Source organism: Lissotriton vulgaris, chromosome 7, assembly GCF_964263255.1.
Source record: "Lissotriton vulgaris chromosome 7, aLisVul1.2, whole genome shotgun sequence".
NCBI classification, from domain to species: Eukaryota; Metazoa; Chordata; class Amphibia; order Caudata; family Salamandridae; genus Lissotriton; species Lissotriton vulgaris.
Window position 1 is genome coordinate 1,407,051,756 of NC_141695.1, and position 22,283 is coordinate 1,407,074,038.

The 22,283-nt window shown below is 47.5% G+C and overlaps 1 protein-coding gene across 1 annotated transcript in view; it reads right to left on the minus strand.

Annotated features, from left to right (window-relative positions):
- The window catches only part of LOC147705735 (sulfotransferase 1C2-like), a 595,887-nt gene that overhangs the window by 85,816 nt on the left and 487,788 nt on the right, over positions 1 to 22,283 (minus strand). The window contains exon 5 of the mRNA XM_086932182.1: positions 8,708 to 8,834. Coding sequence (XP_086788308.1) covers positions 8,708 to 8,834 — 127 coding nt within the window. The remainder of the gene's footprint in view (positions 1 to 8,707; positions 8,835 to 22,283) is intronic.

Consider the following 22,283-nt stretch of genomic DNA (forward strand, 5'->3'; position numbering starts at 1 on the left):
TCCCTCTCCCCTTCCCTCTTCCCTCCCTCCATCTCTCGGCCCTTCCTTGTCCCTCTCTCTCCCTCTTCCCTCCCTCTCGCACCCTTTCTCACTCTCCCCTTCCTTCTCTCTCTCGCCCTCTTGCCTCCCCTCCCTACCTCACTCTCCCTCCACCTTCCTTCTCTTTCTCTCTCTCACACCCTGCTCCCTTTCCTTCTCTCTGTTTCTCGTATATTTCGTGCTTTTCAGGCACATTTGCGAAATATACTTTTGTGACCTCTGTCACATGAAACTAGGGTGAATTTTCCCTTGTAGTTGCATACTTGATCTAACACGGTTGTTTTCTGTAGTGAGAAGATAAGAGCGCACGTTCCCCGAATGTCTGAGCTGGGTTCCGGGTCTTCGTGGCTGTGATTGGTTGTAAGGTGGAACACATAGGCAAAAGTTAGACAGGGATGTTAAATGAGAAGGGGATGTTGATAAAAACACGTTACAAATATGCCCCACTCCACGCAAATAATCGACAAACACATCATTTAAATACGTAGGGTAACCTTGGGGAGACACTCAAAAAATACACTATTAGGTAGAACGGAGGCGCACAAGCGCTTCAGTGATCAATGCTTTTCACCTTACTCCTTCTAAGGATAAAGAGGTAAGGAGTACGGAAGGAAGGTCACTCAATAGGGAAGACTTTAAGACTGCAATTAACGCTCTAGAACCCAGCGGCATAACAAAAGAGCCTTGTTTTAAGGCCTGCGTTGTGCCCTGGACTCTGCCTACCAACAAATCGACTCCCAGCCTCACTATCTCTCTCTTCTCCGTCTCCCCTTGCCCTGGTGGAGTCTTAATCAAATCTAGCACATCTTTGAAGAGTCATGGCTCACACTAGAGCGGGGATTACTAAAAGGCATGAACCCAATCAGCCTTCTCCCAGCCACCAAACACCCAGCGGTCAAGGATAACCCAGTCCTAAAGAATACAAAAATAGCGCTACTAAGGGTGGACAAACTGATGGAAACAGGCATAAGGAATTGTCAACTTGAGTCCATCTGGCACAACCCTACAATAAAGTATAGGGACAAGACTCTGAACATGCCCTCTTGGTACAGACACGGAATATCCACGGCCAATGACCTTCAGAAACAAGGCACGCACCTTACTTTTGACACACTAAGGGAAGAGCACAACCTACAGAGCATAGAACTATACAACTTCCTGAAGATCAAGGTAGCTATAAGGAAGGCAAACCTGAAGGGCCTAATACCTTCACTCATACAACACGCCGCCAAACTCAATACACTAGGCCACCAAGTAGCACACCTCTACAGAGCCCTCAGTCCCAAATCAACCAAACTCAATGACAAAGTCATGAACTTTTGGGGTACAGTAGCGGGCAGGGGAGGGCGAGAAAGCTGAACTATGGAGATCCACAACTAGGAGAAAGGTAACTGCAACGTTAAACCAGACCAAATTCTGGCTAATACATAAAGCCTACTGGACACCAGCCCGCCTAGCAGGCATGGAGATCCGGGAGAGCGACTCATGCTGGAATTGGGCAAGGGGGGAGGGAACCTAGAACACCTACTCTACAGCTGCCCTAAGATTAGAGAGTTCTGGGACAAAATTGAAGTGCTAATTAACGAGATCATAGGGGTAACCATCCACATAGACTTCCAGAGCCTAGCACTCGGTTTCACCTCCTCCGCAATCACGACTAAAGAGAACCGCGACTTAATCGATCTATTGCTGACTGCGGCTGTCAAAATGGTTGTAAGTAATTGGAAAGACACAGCAAAAGCCACGCCGAAAGCATGGCTTAACTGGATTACCTTTCTACGAGCGGCCGACAACATAACAGCGACGCACACACCAAAGACACACAGGAAGTCGAACATGTGGGGCTCCCTAGATGACTACCTAGCGTCGCACAAACCTCCATAGGCGGTGAAGCTGGATAACCCAGACAGTCCTGTGCGCACAACACGATTACAACCAGCATCTGCTACTTGATCTTTGTCTATCTCCTCTCTCCCGGGGCGAGGGCGACATCGGAAATCTGAACTGGAAGACCGGATATCGGACTAACGTCAATAAGACTGGCAGCGAACAGTTCGAACAGTCATGTTCCCGACACCACCGCCCCCCCCCCCCCCCCCCCCCCCCCCGGCGCTTTTTTTCTCTCTCCCTTTCCTTTCTTCCTCTTTTCTCATCACTGTATGCTCCATGTAAATATATATTTTTCTACAATTAAAAAAAAAAAAAAAAAGAAGAATTGAGTACAGAAGGCTGTCCCCTTTATCGCCTCCTGACCTGAACCCAAGCTAACCCGGAACGGTCACCGCCCCAGGCACAGAGCAGCTTCAACAGAGCCAAATGGACTGCGAGGCTTTCCCCCCCTCCACCCATGATGAACGTGCCTATTCACAGCCACCGCAGCGTAGCTGGGTTTTTCATAAACTAACTGTCCCAGTATATGCCACACTGCTTGCGTTGTCTTGCTATTGCAGCAGTTCTGTATATCGCAAACAAACCTAGTCGATAGGCAGCTGCTGATGCCACAGCTATTTCGTCACGGGGCTAGCCTCCACGTTCACTTCTCTAAAACGTGCATGCACTGAAACAAAAATCCCAGCTATTTTAGGGCAAAACCCTGAACCAACCCATCTGAATTGAAGAGGTTTCAATGCTTTGCTGCTGCCCGTTTGACTTACAACGTGCTTTCTTTTTCCACAAACTCTATGTTTGTGTTCCTTTATTTTGAGATGCTTTTAGTATTACTGTCACACACACAACCACAACCACACACAACCACACATACAATCCCACGCACAACCACATGCACACAACAACAACCACACACACACAACCACAACCACACATACAACCACAAGCACAACCACACACACACACACAACCACACCTTCAGTGCACACTTTCACCAGACAGACACCTTCAGTCGTCAGTGCACACTTTCACCGGGCACAAACACCACCAGCCGTCAGTGCACGCTTTCACCGGGCACAAACACCACCAGCTGTCAGTGCACGCTTCCACCAGGCACACACCACCAGACGTCAGTGCACGCTTTCACCAGGCGCACACACACCACCAGCCGTCAGTGCACGCTTTCACCAGGCACACACACACCACCAGCCGTCAGTGCACGCATTCACCAAGCACACACACACACCACCAGCCATCAGTGCACGCTTTCACCAGGCACACACACACTACCAGCCGTCAGTGCATGCTTTCACCAGGCCCACACACCACCAGCCTCCAGTGCACACTACCACCAGGCACACACACCACTAGCAGTCAGTGCACACTTCCACCAGGCACACACACTACCAGCCATCAGTGCACAATTTCTACAGGCACACACACCCCCAGCAATCAGTGCACACATCAATTGTTAACGCATCCACAATTAACTATTGTAGCAATCGCAGAATGGCGAACTTTACTTTTAAACCTATTCATCTAAAGCGCAACATGCCACCATTGCTACAAAAATAAACACACATTTTTTGGCCTACAATTTATAGACTTTTGTTGCAATTGGTGTTGCAATATTTAGCAATGCCAATAGCTCAAACTTAATTAATGAGAGACCTATTGCATTGCAAATGCTTGGGTCTCTAGGTTTTTGTTCAAGCACAAGTTTAGCCATTTAGCCTTGTACATTCATGGTTAAACCATCTTGGAGTTAGACCACACACTTTTTTCCTTCTTTTAGATTTTAGGTCACCTGCAATGTCTTTGGTGATGTTGGTGAAAGAAGCTGTAACAGCTGTTTGCGCAGAGGAACCATCCAGACAGATTTCTCATTCGTTTTGTGTTTTCCCTTTGAGGGTTTCCATGAATGAAGATGGATTAACACCTGTCCATTTTATTGAGACACCATTATTTCCTTGGGTGTCAATATCAACATCTGCATTCTTGCCCCTTTGTTTTGTTAACAAGTTTACCTTTAATTTCACGCTTAGGGAATGATGGTCACTAACCATACCAATATTTATCAAAACATTCTCGACCAAATTGTTACCATTTGAAGATATTATGATATGGTCTATGTTTGAAGATGACAATGTTCCCACAAAGGTACAGATTTTTTTCTTCACCATCTGGTATGATTGGTTCCAAAATTATTGAATCATATTTATGCATTGCATTATTGATGGCTTCTCCATATCTATTGTGGTGGAAATGTGGGATCTTGTCACCAAAATCGTCACAATACCCACAAGGCTCAAGATCACATTTAACACAATTAAAATCCCTTGCCCAAATTAAAATGTAAGTCCCTAGAATTCCCTTCACAACTTGGTCCAAATCCTCCTCTAATAGGTTAATTACAGTGCTCCTTGTGTTATAAAAACTATTAGTTATAGAAGTTTATTATGACAAAAGTCTGATTTCCATTGCACTAAAGATGTAAAAACTGGTAATATTGTGATTCAATGAAGGTTTTCCTAATGGTCAGAGGGGAGGCAACTGGAATTAGGGTAGCCAGACCTCCCTGCGCCCTTCCCTTTCTTGATGGTATTGCATTAGTGCAAATACTTTGGTACCCATTTACATAAAAAGGTTCAGGGCACCAAGTTTCTTGTGGTAGTACAACACCAGAACCCTCCAACATTTGTTGCCAGTTAACATCATAGATTTTATTTTTAATACCAGCTATGTTCCATGACATAATTGTTATACTTTTAATCAGGGATATTCAAGAATCAGCTATCAGCAAGTTATCAGGGCTATTAGTATAATCAAGCTGAAGTACATCCTCTATCTCTATATGGTGAGGTTCTGTTAAGTTAACCTTATCTGCATTTGTTTTAGGATTACCATTTCCCGTGTTTGTACTTGTGGTACAATGATGGACAATTTCCTCCATGTTAGAGGGGATGCATAAGTTCATCCCCTTCACTTCGGCCTCCCCTAGCGACTGCTGAGGCGAAAATACGGTCAAACAATTGTGATGTCGCTGTGTGTCTAACTGATATTTATCACACTGTTTTAAGTCATTTCCCAATGTGTTCCTAAAATTGACTTTAAATGCCGCATTTTAGGACCCCTTTAGTCTATTTATTGACTGTAGACTATCACCTGCGGTAGAGACCGAAAAGAGTTGGGAACCTCTACTCTCTATTTGATTTGATGATGCTACCTGTGCACTATCCCCAATGGACATAGCTATTGAAGATTGACTCATGCTGCTCTCAATATGATGCAGTTGTACTGGCTGCAGTCAATCACAGGCCTCTAAATCATAAAGACGGGCAAATCTATTTTCACAGCTTAGATTATATGCCATGGATGGACCTCTTGGGGCTACCCAGGTCTGTTTCTACAGTATCAGACGTTGTAGGTTAGTCTCTGGTAATTTTAGGAGAGTTGGCCTGTAAAAGAAGCCCAGTGGTAGCACAATGATATTATTGGGATTTCTGTCAAAATCGGTACACAGAATATCCAAAAAGAAATTTTTACAATGAAACCATTATTAAAGTTTAGGACTACACAGTCTCTACCCTTTTCTTTCCTTGTAGGCCCTATCCAGGTTACTCTCCTGGCCATTATCAATTGTCTTTGAATATCCACATCCCAGACCCCCAACCCGCTCAACTTTTGGTCCACCCAGTGCATAGCTTTGGTCCTTAGCTGAGCTGTGGATTCAGCCTGGCCCTCCTGCAATAATGTCACATTTCCTAGTACCATCACCAGGGGGGCAGCCGCCAGTGGAAGGCGCAGAGTCAAAGTCTGAGTACCAGTATTTGGTGTTCCTCCGTCAGGTCTTTCAAACTTCCTATTTACCCCTGAGCGTCCCTGCCCCGGAGGTATTGTACACTGTCAGTATTAGCAATTAGAGGATTATTTACGTCGGCCAATTTATTTAGTTTGTTGGCATCAATTGGGCTCGTAGGAATTTGGGCAAATTCGCCAGATGTATCAGCTGCAATATCAGTTTCATCCATAGTCTTGGCTGAATGAATATCTTAGGAGAGTGCCAAGTTTTGGGACGCAGACTTCATCCTTGTTGGTCTAGTTGGGTTGGGAATGAGCACCCATTTACTTGTCTCTTGGTTAGTGTCTTTAGGGGTCTGAACAATTTAATTTGGCAGAGGGAGGGACCTGCTTTTGATCAATAATGCCTCTGTAGTACGAAAATTTGATTTAGCCTGCGATTCAAGACCATTTATTTTATCTTCAATCTGTGCCAATCTCAAGATAATGGCATAGCAAGGTTTCCTGCCCCTGCCACAAAGCTTCGTCTGGGGGCAGGCAGAATGCTTGGGTGATGTCAGTCTTCGGTACTTCTGCAGGACTTGGGGCTCTTGTGTCATAGGCGGCTGTGTCATCCCCTCCTCTTCTAGACTGCTTTGCAGATTTTGCAGGTTTCGGTCTCTGCGCCCCCCCCCCCCCCCCCTCCTCCTCTTCGGAACGGGGTCAGGAAATGGTCCCAAGCTCAAGGTTTTAGTCACTCCTGATGCCCTGGTTGAGATTCTTTTGGTGGTACTGATTTGCTCTAGCTCAGTCACAGGCTCGCAAGGTGTCGAGCCGATGAGTATTTCGGGGGCTGTTTCAGGAACATCAGTTGCTATTTCGCTCACTAGATAAATACTGAGTCCGCAATCCTGAGTAGTTAAGGCAGCCATACCCCTCAGCGAGAATCTTTTATTAGAGAAAGGTTCCAGAGACAGGCGTCGTTCCGTCCTCACTATCTCATGCTCAAGTACGGAGGTAGCCCTGATCAAAAATTGGTCAGATGTCCCCACAATACTCCTGCCCAGCTGCACGCCTTTTCCCTTCCACTCTTGTTTGTTCAACTTGATGTTATATCACTATGACAGGTGTATGAATAAACAAGGAGTCGGAGGTGGTGACTTAGTGATCTTAGGGGTGATGTATAGGTAATGTATAGTTAAAAGAACCATCCACTGTACCTTCTTTAGATATAAGTCATGGTGGGGCCAGCCCGGCCTCCTCCGGTCTGTGACGGGCACTGACGGGCCCGCCCTTGGCCCGAGCTTCACGCTGCGGGAGCCCTGGCCCCCTCTTGAGCGCCTCCTGGCAGGTGCGATGCGGTACGCAAGGGATGATGGGGGATGTTGGGGGATGTAGTCCCCGGTCAGCCAGCTTCAACAACGGCAGCAATTTGGCCAACAGTGGACAGCAGTCAGGGTCTCCGGCCCACCAATTCCTCAGCATTGAAGTTTGTGAGGGTTTATGAAAGTTTTAAGGTTATAAAGGATAACGGGCTCCCTATGTCCTCATCCTATGCGAGGCACCTTCAGGTAGTCAGCCCTGGCTTTTCAGTCAAGTATCTTGTATTTTGTATTTTGCGCTTCCATCGCTCAACATACGCCTCTTGTTGACTTAAAACAAAAATCAGGACTTGCTGTAAGTGTCACAACTGGCAATAAAGCAGCTGGAACTAGCGTTGTGGTAACATGCCAAGCTGTTATACTATCAGGACTTCTCTAGAAGTGTTTCTGCTGTCACAGTGTTGAAGGATCAACAAAAAATAGGCACAGAACTGCTGTGCTGTTTCCCCGCTGATTCGAATGTGGGTTTGGGTCGTTTTCCCAAATCCGCTCCGGGCTTACACCATCTGCGTTCGCTGCCTTCCAAACCCCTCGAGCTGCCAAATCAGCTCCACCACGCGGGTCACAAACTTGCAGACTGGCGTCTTCACGGCAAATCCGGTGGGAGTCCGGTGAGGGTCAAAATCCAGTTTTCTTTTATGAGGAAAGCCCACCGCAAGCCCCCCTGGCGGCGACTGGGAGCAAAGGATCGGCGGAGAATGAAGAGCGGAGAGCCGGTCAGCGGGAACCGCGGCAACCCCCCTCTCCTCGCAGCCTCACACTGTGCGTCCTCACTCTGCTACTGCTGCTGCTGCTGCTGCTGCTGCTGCTGTAAATTGCCAAAACCCGGACCTGGAAATGCTCCTTGTTCACTCTGTCTGCTCTGAACACTCTGTCGTAGAGAGTAAGCCACAGATACCAACGCAGTTGTGTCATACCACTGGACCTATATCTCCCTTTCACATACACTGCACCCTGCCCCCAGGGGTACCTTGGGCCTACCTTAGGGGTAACTGATATGTAAGAAAAGGGAAGGTACACTTGCCAAGTCGACATGGCAGTACCAGACGGCACACAGGCTCTGCAATGGCAGGCCAGAGATACATTTATAGGCTGCTTGTGTGGGTGGCACAATCAGTGCTGCAAGCCCACCAGCGGCATTTGATTTACAGGCCCTGTGCACATACGGTGCACTGTACTAAGGATTGACTAGTAAATCAAATCAGCCAATCATGGAAACACCAATCCATAACATCAATTTACAACAGGAGAACTTGCACTTCAACAATGAACGGCAGTGACACTAAACCAGCAAAAACAGACTCAAAACCGGGAGGTCAGAAAGCAAAAAGACAGGGGAAACATTCCAAAATATGCCAAGTCTAACACAACCCGAGTAATTAACAGTGTCTGAGAATAATTCAAGTATTCCATCCATCACTTGTTTGCATACTTTAGTTTGCCAATCTGTATAGGGCTTTTTTGACCACTCATGCAAAGCAACACATCTATGGTACTCGTTGCCCCCTAAACCCACTATTTGTCCATGCATGAATACTGATGTGAAATCGGACCCAACACCTGCCCTCACCTGCCGCTACTCTCTCTCACTCGTTAGCCTGCATTCTCCACTCTCTCACCTTTCCCATTCTGGAAGGCATCAAAATATTCAGACCAAGTTCCTGGCTCGATCAGCCCTTTGTTCATCTTCTGGAAGTGGTAGTAAGACACCATGATGTCCTTTGCATTTCGAGCTACGTAAATCACCTACAAAGAGGAGAAGAAGAAGAGCATGTCAAATTAGAGGTGTAGAAGAGTCAAAAGAAGTTAAGAATTTAAATAGATGTGATAAACTTTTACTGCAAAAAGACGTAGTTTCGATCCTGAAGTCTATTTTCAAATCCCAATGTAAGATGTTTAGCTGTGCCTCTTTCTGGGAGGGTGGTGTGGGGGTATGTGTGCGTGGGGAAAGGGGGGAGGGGCACCGGAAGGTTGTCAGTGTCCAAACCATTGTGTTAGAATCAGCAACTTCTGTGTGTACTACAACATTCTGAGGCTTAGGGGTTGAAGATCCATTGGCCACGGGGAGGTCCCGTGCAATGAGGAAAGGGCACTTTTTGTTTCACTGAACTTAAAAAGGTATGGGACACAAAGTAGATGAGATACGTGTCAGCAAAAATAGCACTTTGCCTCTGGATTGCTTTCCTAATGCTGAAAAGGTCATCTTTCTTGCTTTTTCCTTGCTATGTGATCCACTTAGGGCCTCATTCATTACAGTGACTTCCGTTACTGCGCATATGGGAATTATTAGAAATACTGTGTGTGTTAAAATCGCCTTCCACCAACTATATTTCAACAGGTCAAATCTGCTGAAAGTTACCGGTATAAATATACCCGGAAAATACTGCGACGTGCAAATGTTGGTGCTATAAGCACCAAAAGTCTTATGTTATGTCCCATTTTGCGGGTAAAACTTATAATGGGCGATAATTATGACACATGAAAACATCCACTTACTGTCTGATTGTACATGTTTGATAACTATTGCACTGCACACCAAAGCACTCGTACTGTTCAGTTCAGTTCAGTTCTTTATTTATTTCGATGGTTAAAAACCATCATAAAAATGTATATCATCACATAACCACATAAAATCATACTGAACATCACAATTAAAAACGATTTTAAAAAAAAGTTTTGTTATTATTAAATACAGGCTTTAAGCATGAAAGGGAGCAGTAAATTACATTTCATCCTCCATCAACCCCTTGTATTTCTTAATTTGACCACCATTTTTAGAAAGCACATAATAGCACACAAGGTACGCATCTCAGTTGCTCTTTGCAAAAAGAATAGAGAAGGTTTGGCATGGTTAATTTTTGATTCCTTTAAAATGTTCAACAACAATCTTCGACGCGGGATTTTATAAAAAGAACAAAGTAATACAAAATGAAGGGTGTCCTGCGGAGACCTATTGTCGCAGCCGCAGGCACCCTTCTGCTCAATTGTTAGCGTAAAACCAGACGGGTAGGCTAAAATATTATGCAACAAGTTGAGCCTAAAACGGGTCATTAAAAATCCCTGGGCAAAGTCAATAGGTCTAGACTCTAGAAATCGAGTCATAGTGGAGAAGAATGCTGTAATTGCCGAAGACCAGGGTACCGATGTAGTGCCTGAATCCTGCTTTGCCCGCAGCTGGAATATTAGGAGAGATTTCAAAAGGCAAAGTACCATCACACAAACTGAACGCCATGGTGGGGCATCCTGGGACTTGACCATGACTGGTCCTGGAATGTGTCTGGACGTGTGTCACTGTATTTATTGAGCCTGAGTCGGGAGGGAGATGGCAGGGCTTGGTGCTGGGTTGGACTCCCTTTGGTTTCTGGCATTCTGTGAGAAGTTGGCCTGATATATGATGTTTCCAATTCTGGAACCACCTTGTATCAGTCCAAACAATCCCTATGGTGTCTGGTTGTAAGTCAACCTTATAGACAAGCTATCCTAAGGGTAGCATGGACTAAGCAGCCTGAAAGGCTAAACTCAAGAGGTCGTGTTAAGCGAGCTGTTTTACCAATCACAATCCTGTAATATCAAATGAAAGGACACCACACAAGTATATATCATAAAATTATATGTGTTTATTACTAAAATAATCCCCAGTACTCTTTATGAGCAAAGGGGCACAAGCGTTAAAACAAAAGCACAGTATAACATATGAAAGTTGCACAATTATGGATGAGGGCGGGTGGCCACTCAAACCATATATTAAGAAAGTGGTATAAGAGATACCAATCGAACAGTGGTTAGGCCTAGGGAATCGCTGGGAGCAGTCGGGACAAGCAATGCTAAAGTCGGGAAAAGCCCGCGGGATTCGGGTGCAGCGCTTAAAGCACACGCATACACCAATGCAAAGTCAATGGTGCGTAAAAGTTACACAGTTAGAGTTTAAGGATACTTCCGGTCAACCTAGAAGGATAAAACTTTAGACACAGACCCTAGAGGTGTGTACCAGTGTGGGAACACCGGCGTTGCTGAGTTACCTCACCCACAGGAAGCGGGTGCATAGGGTCGTAGTGGCGTTGGGTTTTGTCACGCAGGTTGTTGGTGCTTGAAGCTGAAGATGCTGCAGGCGATGTGAAGGAGAAGTGTCCGGTGTGATCCAAGGGTGGATCAGAGTCGTAACGTACCTGAAAGCAGAGGGGACAGAGTCTAGGTCACTAAACAGTGACCAGGGTGAAACCAGGACGGAACCAGGCAATGTCGGGCGCAATCAGGTGGTTGTTGAGGAGCTTCTCTCCGCTGCCACGTGGGCTCTGGGGCATCTGCAACGTCCAGGAGCGGGTCACGAGCTGTCCCACAAAGGCTCTCACCGCCGGCGCTGTCGGCTTCAAGATTGGAGCAAACAACACTGGGCAAGAGCAATCCAAGCAGGACTGGAAGATTGCTTCTCACTCGGACCAGGAGGGTCAGAGCGGGTGCTCCTTTTCAGAGGAGTGGGTGCAAGTCTGGAGCAACCAGAATCACAAGTCGGATTTCAAGTTTTGTCGGCACAGGGGCCACAAGCCAGCGGGCAAGTGACCGGACCACCGCGTTGAGCCAAAAGAAGCAGAAGGGCCCCACGCAGCACTCGTCGAGTGTAGAGGGGTGAGCTTCGGGGCAAAAGTGGCTCAGGGCTGGGGCTTCTCAAACCCCATTGTACAGCTTCGAGGGTCACTCGTGGGCTGCAAGATGGCGGGCCCCACGCTTTCGGTCGCCTCCACGGGTCTCAGCTCTGCAGGGACTGTGGATCGGGCTAGTAGAAGGCAGGCAAGCTTGATCTTGTCGATCTCTGTTGCTCGAGTTCCGGCAGGAACTGCAACAAAGCAGACGTCGAGGTGCTGGATGGTGCCTGTTTGCACAGGGTAGTCACTCCTTGACCACAAGGGAGATTCTTCGGTCTTCTACGTCGTGTAGGATGTCGAAGGGTCCAGAGTTTCATTTCAAATGTTTCATCAGGATAATCTAAGTGCGTTGGCACTGCCCCCATTCTTATACCAATCTAGGGGCCTGGATTACCTGCTAGGTCCCCTCCTATGGGTGGGACCCAGGAAGGGGGTGGATACACCCCTTTCCCTTTGTCCAGGCCGCGCTGGGACTGGGGCTGGTCTGCACCAGAACCGGTTCGGCCGGATTATGCAAGGGGAAGCCTTGTGCTCCCCAGGCACTGTCTGGTTTCTTTCAAACCTCCCTGCTACAATCCACTATCTCCTGTCTGGGGTGGTGTGACACCTCCCTGTGACAGGAAATCCTTTGTCCAGGCCTCCTTGGCTGAGTTTCGGTCAGCTGCAGGAGGTCAGACTTGTGTCTGTGGCAGGAGCATCCATTTTGTGGATCTGAGGCTCTTTTAAAATCAACTGCGTTTTAGCAAAGTAACATGTCGTCTCCCTCTAGAGGGGTGGAATGCTACCCCCGTCGCCAGGACTGGCGAGGGGGTAGTATTCCAAATCGTATGACACCTTACACGACATGTTTTGATAATGCCAAACCAAAGTTAACATATAACCGCGAGGATTATAATGCACTTAATAGTATATGGTATGGCATTATCCCGGAACAGTTTAGGGAATTGGTCCCGACAGCTGCAGACAGGCTCAGCTCATGCTAGAGCACCATCTCACATACAACCAAGCACTCTGCCTCCAGGATTGTTAAGGCCTGCCATAGGAGTGGCTTATAGGTTTATATGTGTCCAGATAGGTTTAGATATAGGCATACTATATCTAAGCAAGGGGTGATTACACCACCTTGCCCCAGCTGAGTAATCAGCCAGTTGTGTCAATTTTGGATAGCCAGCCAGGGGTGGCAAAAGATATGCTGCAGCCCCGGGTAGGCCTTGGATGCACCTATGCCCTGGGCACCTATATTGCTCTGTACAGGGGCTGATAAGGTGACCCAAGCCAATTTAGTTATGCACCTAGGGTACATGGAATCCATTTTACAGAGAGAGCAGATAGTTGGCATTGTTCCCTGCTAATCAGGGTCCCAGGCTAAGTCGAAAACCAGCTAAACACAAGGCAAAAAATCTGGGGTAACCATAGTCAGGTAGCCACCTTCCTACACATTCCTTTCACTCCACCGACACAGGTTTCTCTTACATGGAGTTCCGAAGACAATGTATATGCTATTGCATTCTCTATAGCTACCCCCCATCTTCACCCACCCCTCAACCCTCTGTCCAGAGCAATAGTATTGGACCCCCAAAGGTACCTACAGGGACTCCTGTACCTTTCAAACATGGACAGCTCCAATGCATCACAACAGCACCCTTGCCTGCTGATGCATAAGGTATTAATCTTAAATGTATGGAGCCTCAATGCCCCACCAAGCAACTTGCCCTACTGACATTGCTCCATGACTCAGATAGCGACATATGCCCCCATCAAGACACCTTCTTAAGAAGGACCGCTGCCTACTGAACTCAAAGTGGTTTATTAGACAGTACTTCTACGCTTGTCCCAGTAAGAAAGTGGTGTAGCTATGTTACTGGCTAAGTTTCTGAGTAACGTACAATCAGCAGGGACTCCCCATAGAATGCAATCTCTAAAAATCGCCATAACGTACTCCATTTTCACTTTGGCTAATATTTAAGCACCGGATGACGCCCAGGAAATGTTTCTCCATGAGGCCCTCCTCTTGCTAATGACCTCGCTGGAAAGAAATATTCAGGTGGGTGGAGACTTTAACATTGTTTTGGACCCGATACTAGATGCAATAGCCCAGCGTGTAGGCCAGATGGGTGCTCTGAGGCCAGATGGGTGCTCTGTCCTCAGAGAGAGTTTAATGGTTGTCTGACATGGGGCTAGTGGAAGTCGGGCATCTCCAAAACCCCAGCACTAAGGACTTCTTCTTTTCTTCTATAGGGCAGACGTACAAGAAACGTGTCTATTTCCTAGGCTCTCCTATACATGTTCGATCACCACTCAGGCTGATATAGGGGTTTCTGCTCTCTTGGACCACTCCCTATGACCCTAATTATTAAAACACAAAGTTCACATCACATTGGCCACAACTGGACAATGAATGGCAATCTTTTTTTAAATGACACCATCAGGGAAAGATATCAGGTGATTGCTCCAAGATTTAATAAAACACAATGGCATCCCACAAACCCACCTTCTCCGGAAGCGGTGGTCCATGGAGAGTTTAGAGCCTTGGCAGTGAGAAGAAACAGGGACAGAAAGGAGAATACGGAAGTGCTGTAGAGGAGGCTCAGGGAGCTAGATGCCATTCACAAGCAGACAGGGGCACACAAACTCTGGAGAGAACTCCCCGCAGCTAGAGAACAGATTAAGGTTGTAGATAGGGATAAAGTGGGAAATGCCCTCTGTATTAAACAACAGTACTATAGAGCCGTGAGCTTACTAGTAAGCATTTCGCGGGCCAAACAAAATAAGTATAGAGTGGCAGCCATTGTAAACGCCCAAGGGGAACAAATACTTTCGAACAAAGACATTGCCAGAGCATTCAATCATTTCTATGATAATATTTACTCGGCACGGGATACCAATTAGTCAGGCATAGAAACATACCAATGTGCAGCCCACACTACGGTGCTCAGATACCACCACAAAGCTACATTTGAGACTGACATCTAAATAGAAGCAGTGTTTTCGGTCACAGCTAAAATGCAACACAATAAAGCACAAGGCACAGACGAGTTCACACTGACATTCTACAAGACTTTTTGCCCAGCGCCTCACCAACTCCTCTGGGGTTACAGAGACACACAGACATTGTGATAGAATTTGTCATCACAGTAATCCTCAAACCCCAGAAAGACCCCCTGCACTGCTCCTCATACAGACCCATATCCCTTTTAAATGTCACAGCCAAGTTGTTTGAAGGCATCCTGCCCAGGCATCTCAAAGCGTACACACAGAGTCTGATGGATCTAATCCCAACGAGTTTATACCGGAGAGGGACTGTGGTAACAACACCAAACAAATTTTACACATCATAGATAAAGTTTCCCACTCCAAGCAGCAGGTTTCTCAATCAATACAAAGAAAGCATTTGATTACGTTCACTCGTCTTTCCTGTAATCAAGACTTGATATAGTCTCGGTCATAGGTTTCTGAAGTGGATATCAAGTGACTACTCCCATCCTAGAAAAATACAAAGTCAAGTCAAGTCAAGTCAAGTCAAAGAATTTATATAGCGCACTACATACCCAGAGGGTCTCAAGGCGCTTAGGGAGGGGAGGACGCTTACTTGTCAAATATCCACGTTTTAAGTTGCTTTCTAAAAGCTAGGTGGTTCTGGGTAAGGCGAAGGTAGGTGGGGAGTGAGTTCCATGTTTTAGCTGCCAGGTATGAGAAGGATCTGCCTCCCATGGTGGTCTTGTTGATGCGGGGAACAGTGGCGAGGGCTTGGCTGGAAGAACGAAGTTGGCGGGAGGGGGTGTAGAAGGACAGTCGTGAGTTGAGGCATTCTGGTCCGATGTCGTAGAGTGATTTGTGTGCGTGGGTTAGCAGTCGGAAAGTGATCCTCTTATTGACGGGTAGCCAGTGGAGGTCTTTCAGGTGGCCAGAGATGTGTTCGTTACGTGGGATGTCTAATATGATCCTGGCTGAGGCGTTTTGGATTTGTTGGAGTTTCTTCTGGAGTTTAGCGGTAGTACCTGCGTAGAGGGTGTTTCCGTAGTCCAGTCGGCTCGTGACCAGAGCATGGGTGACTGTTTTTCTGGTTTCGGTGGGGATCCAGCGAAATGTTTTTTTGAGCATGCGAAGGATGTTGAAGCAGGATGAGGATACGGCGTTGACTTGTCTGTTCATTGAGAGTGAAGAGTCCAGGATAACGCCTAGGTTCCGTGCGTGGTCTGTCGGGATGGGTGCTTTTCCAAGGGCTTCCGGCCACCAAGAGTCGTCCCATGCGGAGGTGGATGTACCTAAGATGAGGACTTCTGTTTTATCTGAGTTCAGTTTCAGACGGCTTTGTTTCATCCATTCGGCAACTTCTTTCATTCCTTCGTGTAGGTTTGTTTTGGCGGTGCTGGGGTCATTGGTGAGAGAAAGGATCAGTTGAGTGTCATCCGCGTAGGAGATGATGTTGAGGTTGTGTTGGCGAGCGATGGCCGCAAGGGGGCTCATGTATACGTTGAAGAGGGTGGGACTGAGTGAGGATCCTTGTGGTACGCCACAGATGACTTCAGTGGCTTCGGATTTGAATGGTGGAAGGCGGACTCAATGGGTTCTTCCGGTGAGGAACGAGGTGATCCATTCAAGTGCTTTTCCTTGTATTCCTATGTTTCTGAGGCGTTGTAAAAGGGTACTGTGGCAGACTGTGTCGAAGGCTGCAGAGAGGTCGAGGAGGATGAGGGCGACTGTGTCTCCATTGTCCAGTAGAGTTCGGATGTCGTCTGTTGCTGCGATGAGGGCGGTCTCAGTGCTGTGTTTTGCTCGGAAGCCAGATTGTGAGGAGTCGAGGGATTTGTTGGCTTCGAGGAAGGCGGCGAGTTGGTTGTTGACAGCTTTCTCGATGACTTTGGCTGGGAAAGGAAGGAGCGATATGGGGCGGTAATTTTTGAGTTCGGTGGGGTCCGCTGTGGGTTTTTTCAGAAGGGCGGTGAGTTCAGCGTGTTTCCAGTTTTCCGGGAAGGTGGCGGAGTTGAAGGAGCAGTTGATGACATCTCGGAGGTGCGGTGCTATGACGGAGTCTGCTTCGTTGAAGATGTGGTGAGGACATGGGTCTGTGGGGGATCCTGAGTGGATAGAGTTCATCAGGCGGATGGTGTCCTCAGTGGAGATTGGGTTCCAGTCGTTAAGGGCGTTCAAGGGGGGAGAATGTTCAGCATATTGTTGGGTGGGTTGGTCTTCGGGTTGGTTGTCGAAGCTGTTGTGGATGTCTGCAATTTTGTTGTGGAAGAATAAAGCCAGGGAGTCACAGAGGGCTTGTGAAGGGGTGATGTCGTTGGAGTTGGCCGAGGGGTTGGTAAATTCCTTGACGATGTTGAAAAGTTCCTTGCTGTTGTGGGCGTTGTTGTCTAGTCGATCCTTGAGTGCTGTTTTCTTGGCCTTTCGGATTAGTTGGTGGTGTGTGCGGGTGGCGTTTTTGAAGGCGTCCTTGGTGCTAGTGGTTGGGTCTTTTTTCCAGGCCTTTTCAAGGGAGCGGCAGAGTTTCTTGGACTTCTTAAGATCATCGTTGAACCATGAGGCCTTCTTGCTGCTAGGTTTGTGTTGACGTTTTTTCAGTGGTGCTAGGATGTCGGCGGTGTTGGATAACCATAGGGTGAAGTTGGCGGCGGCTTGGTCTGGGTTAGAAGAGTGGGCTGGGGTGTTTAGAAGGAGCGATGAGGAGATCTGGTCGATGGTGATTTTGTTCCAGTTTCTTTGCAGAGTTGGTTGGAGGTGGTTGGTGGGTTTCGGTTTGTTGTAGGTGAAGTGAACGCAGCTGTGGTCAGTCCAGAGGAGATCCGTAGTGTGGCTGAAGGAGACATGATTGCTGGAGGTGAAGATGGGGTCGAGTGTGTGGCCTGCGATGTGGGTGGGGGAAGTGACCAGTTGTTTAAGTCAGAGGTTGGCGAGGTTGTCCAAGAGGGTGGTGGTGTTGCGGTCGTTGTTCTTTTCAAGGTGAAAGTTGAGGTCTCCCAGAAGGATGTAGTCTTTGGAGGGGAGCGCGTGTGGAGTGATGAAGTCCGTGATGTCTTCACTGAATTTTGCGCGGGGTCCTGGTGGTCTGTAAAGGAGGGTGCCTCTGAGTGTGGTTTTGGGGTCGGTGTGGATCTGGAAGTGAAGGTGTTCAGAGTTGGCGAGGTTGACGTCAGAGCTGGTTGAGATGTGGATTGATTTTTTATGGACGATAGCGATTCCTCCTCCTGTGTGGCCGGTTCGGTCCTTGCGTGTGATCTTATAGTCTTCAGGGATGGCAATGGTGATGTCTGGGGCGGAGGAAGCGTTCATCCATGTTTCTGTTAGGAAGGCGACGTCTGGAGAGATGGTGTCTAGTAGATTCCATAGGTCAATGGCGTGTCTGTGGACCGATCGAGTGTTGAGAAGGATGCATTGTAGGTGGTTGGGGTCGGGAATCTGTGGTGTGGTTGTAGCGGAGATGTTGTCGGTGCCGATGAATTTGCAGGAGTAGCAAGAGAAAGGACCATGGGTGTGTCCAGGAGCGGCTTGGACGCAGTTGGGGGCGCGACCGGGGTTAAGGGCTAGGAGGGTGGCGGCATCGTAGGTAATGTGGGAGGGCTGGGCAGTGCGAGGGGCAGGGGGTCTGGCGCTGGGCGCGGTCCAGGCGTAGACGGGCTTACCTTTGGCGCACCTTCGGCGTGGCCGTAGCGCGTGGACGCTGCGTGTGGGGGCATTGGCCATAAATAGATGGTGGAGGGGGCGGAGCGTGGGAGGGTCAGCATCAGGGAGGCGGTAGCGGGGAGGAGGGGCGTGCCTGGGAAGAACAACACACAACAAAATGGAGGTCAAAGGGGAGGCGAGGCATGGGCAACAAATCGACTGTGGCACCGAGAGTGCTATCTTACTACTTGCAGGCTAATGAAAATAAACCCAAAGCCGCGTGTACAATGCACAAAGCAGGGTGGGCGGCGCTCCGATTCAATGCGCTATAATTACAGGTCAGTTACAAAGCAGAGTCTGCTTAATGTCAAACAGCATTAAAATGACGCTTATGTAAATATTGCAGAGCGCAGGCGATACTGATTGCAGAGCGCAGGCGATACCGTTGTGTCCAGCTGGGGGTGCGATCACCAAGAGCAGGTAGCAGTAATGGGAGAGGAGCGAGGGTGGGAGCAACCGGTCTGGAACGAGTCCGGATGGGAGAATACATGAAATAAGTCTAACCACTGGCAATCGCTTGGAGTAGCATTCCAACCCACTGTTATTTTTCCCACCATGCATCTCAGATTATATCCTACCATATGCAAATGTGTCTTGACCCTGCTCTAATACGAACAGCCCACCAAGGGTAAGACCAGATGTGGGTCTCTTGGCTCACTGTTCCACAGGAACTGAGCTACACACGACTGAAGAGCCCCAATCAGGGTGAAACTGGTCTTGGGTTGCTTGTGTTCCAGTTTGGAGAGGGCCTGGCTTGGCAATTAGGGATGGATTTTTCCTATTGGAGCAGGGTCAAGACTGATTTGCATATGGCTAGGTCTAATCTGTTAAGGCATGGTGGGCAAAAGAACAATGGGTTGGAATGCAACCAGAGCAATTGAAAGTGCAGACTTCTTGCAAGCATCCTCCTATCAACTTGTGTGGGTTTAATACAACCATCGTAAAGCTACAGTGAAGGAGATCCCTGTGGAGCCATTCCATGTGGGCAGGGGCACCAGACAGGGGTTCCTTCTCTCCTTATTCCTATTTGGTCAGTACATGGATGCCCTGGCCAGGAGGGTATGTCCAGTGCCTTGATCTTGTGCATACCCATAACAGACACTATGTGCAGATGACTTTCTATCGGAAAAGTCTGTACCCACTAACCTGCATCCCTGACTATGCTCACTATTTAGGGATCATGATATGCCCTATCTTAGGGAATTTTACAAAAAGGTGAGCAACCCAATATACCCTTGCGGGCTTGGGCAAGGTTTGTAAGAGAATCGCGTTTGATCGTACCACATGGACGTTCGGTTGCAGACTTCTTTCCAACTTCAAATCTGGTACAGCTGATCTTCAAATATAAGTGGACTGACTGTCAGATCTAATTCACTGCTTCGTTTAACTCGTTGCAAGTGTACGCTTGGGGCTATTGATTCATTTTTGCGCCCGACCGTATTGCCACTATTCGTGAGTACCGGTGCCACCAAGATTCTTTCATTGACACCGCCTCTACTTACAAAAAAAAAAGGGTCATCAACTGTATATACCACTTGTATAGTCCTGATGATGGTCTTAGGAGTAACCATAATAAGACCGAAACGTCGACCTGTTCAGTCCAATTCTGCCTAGTTTGTCTCAAGTCATCTTTTGATTTCCATCTGACTTTGAGTTAAAACCAACTACTGTGACGTAACAGTTTGGACTTAAATCTGGATATGTCCAAGGAAAAGTAACCAAGACCTTAATATCCACATTGTATCTATGTATGCACCCTATTTTTATGATTGCTCACTGTTTTTGTACAGATATTAATATATTTTGTCTCGAAGCTTAATAATAACTTTTTGACAATATTCCCTGGTTTCGTGTTTCATTGAGCATTTTTGCTAAATTTGGATGTTAGTGTGGTAACATCATATGATTTCTATTTGAATTTAAACAGCCACTGATTTAACTCATGTTTAGGTACTATGATTAAGTCTTATTTAGTCCTAACAGTGCTGTAAATAACCTAGATAAATAAAACCCCTATCTTAGGGAAGACAGTTGATTGCAACTATGCAGTGCTCCTGTCCACAGGTTGGCGGCACCTGCAGTCCAGGCAATACAGAGGTCTATCCTGGGCAGTTAGAATGGCTGAAATAAAGATGACCCATTTACCCAAAATTCTATCTGTAATGCAGCCCCCACTCCAGACGTTATCAAAGCTCCAATTCCTTCTCAACTCTTTTATTGGGGGGGCTGGGGGGGGGGGGGGGGGAGAAATCATGAGTAGCAAAGAAGCGCAACTATCTCGGATTAGCTCAAGGGGACCTTGGCACACTAAATATCATTAATTTCTATCAAGCCATACAATTAAGATATACCCTACATTTAAACAGAGTCTATACCAATAAAGGTTGGTGCTTCATATAACAGAGCATTACAGGCGTCCACATCTGGAAGGGATCCTGGATACACAAGAAGTAGAGGCAATGGGGCGCAGGGGTATATTTCATTCGAGTAATCAGGACCATACTGACAGCCTGGGACAAGGTCTCAATACTCAGGGGCATGACCAATTATCCCTTGTCCCTCACCTTCGATTGTAAACCAACCCTGAATTTACCTCAGCTTTGACAGAAGACAACTACTTAACATGGCAGGAAGCAGACTGTAGAAAGGAGAGTGACTTCCTTGATAAGGCTGGAATTATGTCCTTCAAGCAGCTTAAGAAGGGATTTGGGGTCCCCAATGGGGAGTGGTGGCTATATCCCCACATCAGATACCTGCTTACACTTGATTCCAGTGGCATGGAGAGCCCAGGACTCACGTCTGAGCATTCCGTCCCACTCGGGGTGACAAATGCAAAAACAACAGTTGATGGAAAGAATGCAGAACAATGTCATACATTCACCCCAGTACAGAGACCTGGGCCTAAATCCATAGTTTTGTTGCTCACCATGCCATTCCAGTTTGAACCCAGCCATATGTAAATCAGTCTTGACCCTGTGCCCCATGGGAACAGTCCAGCCTGAATTGCCTAGCCAGGTCCTCACTGGACTGGAAACAAGCATCCATGTCTGAACTGGGGTGGTGTGGTGAGCAAAATAAGGATGGATTAAACCCACATCTGTGACTGGGGGGTGAATGTTTTGCCATTGTGCAACATTCCGTTTATCAAGTGTTGTTTTTGCAATTGTCACCCTGTGTAGGACGGTTATGCTCAGACGTGAGTCCCGTGCTCTTCATGCCACTGGAATCAAGCTATCCTGGCTGATGATGGCTGATAGCCAGAAACCGGTCATAGGATGCTTGATTCCGGACCAGGGAAGACATGGCTTGGCAGTTCAAGCTAGACTGTTCCCATGAGGCACAGGGTCAAGACTGATTTGCATATGGCCATGTCTGAACTGGGGTGGTGTGGGGAGCAAAATAACGATGGATTAAACCCAGATCTGTGCCTGGGGGTGAATGTTTTGCCATTGTGCAACATTCCTTCCATCAAGTGTTTTTGCAGTTGTCACCCCGAGGGACGGGTATGCTCAGACGTGAGTCCTGTGCTCTCCATGCCACTGGAATCAAGCTATCCTGGCTGATGATGGCTGATAGCCAGAAACCGGTCCTAGGATGCTTGATTCCGGTCCAGGGAAGACATGGCTTGGCAGTTCGGGCTGGACTGTTCCCATGAGGCACAGGGTCAAGACTGATTTGCATATGGCCATGTCTGAACTGGGGTGGTGTGGTGAGCAAAATAACGATGGATTAAACCCAGATCTGTGACTGGGGGTGAATGTTGTGCCATTGTGCAACATTCCATCCATTAAGTGTTGTTTTTGCAACGCCTCCAGGAACAGCACCTTGTTTTCCAGGCACATGCTGGAGATCAAGGTGGAGAACCGCTATCAGCAGAATAATATACAAA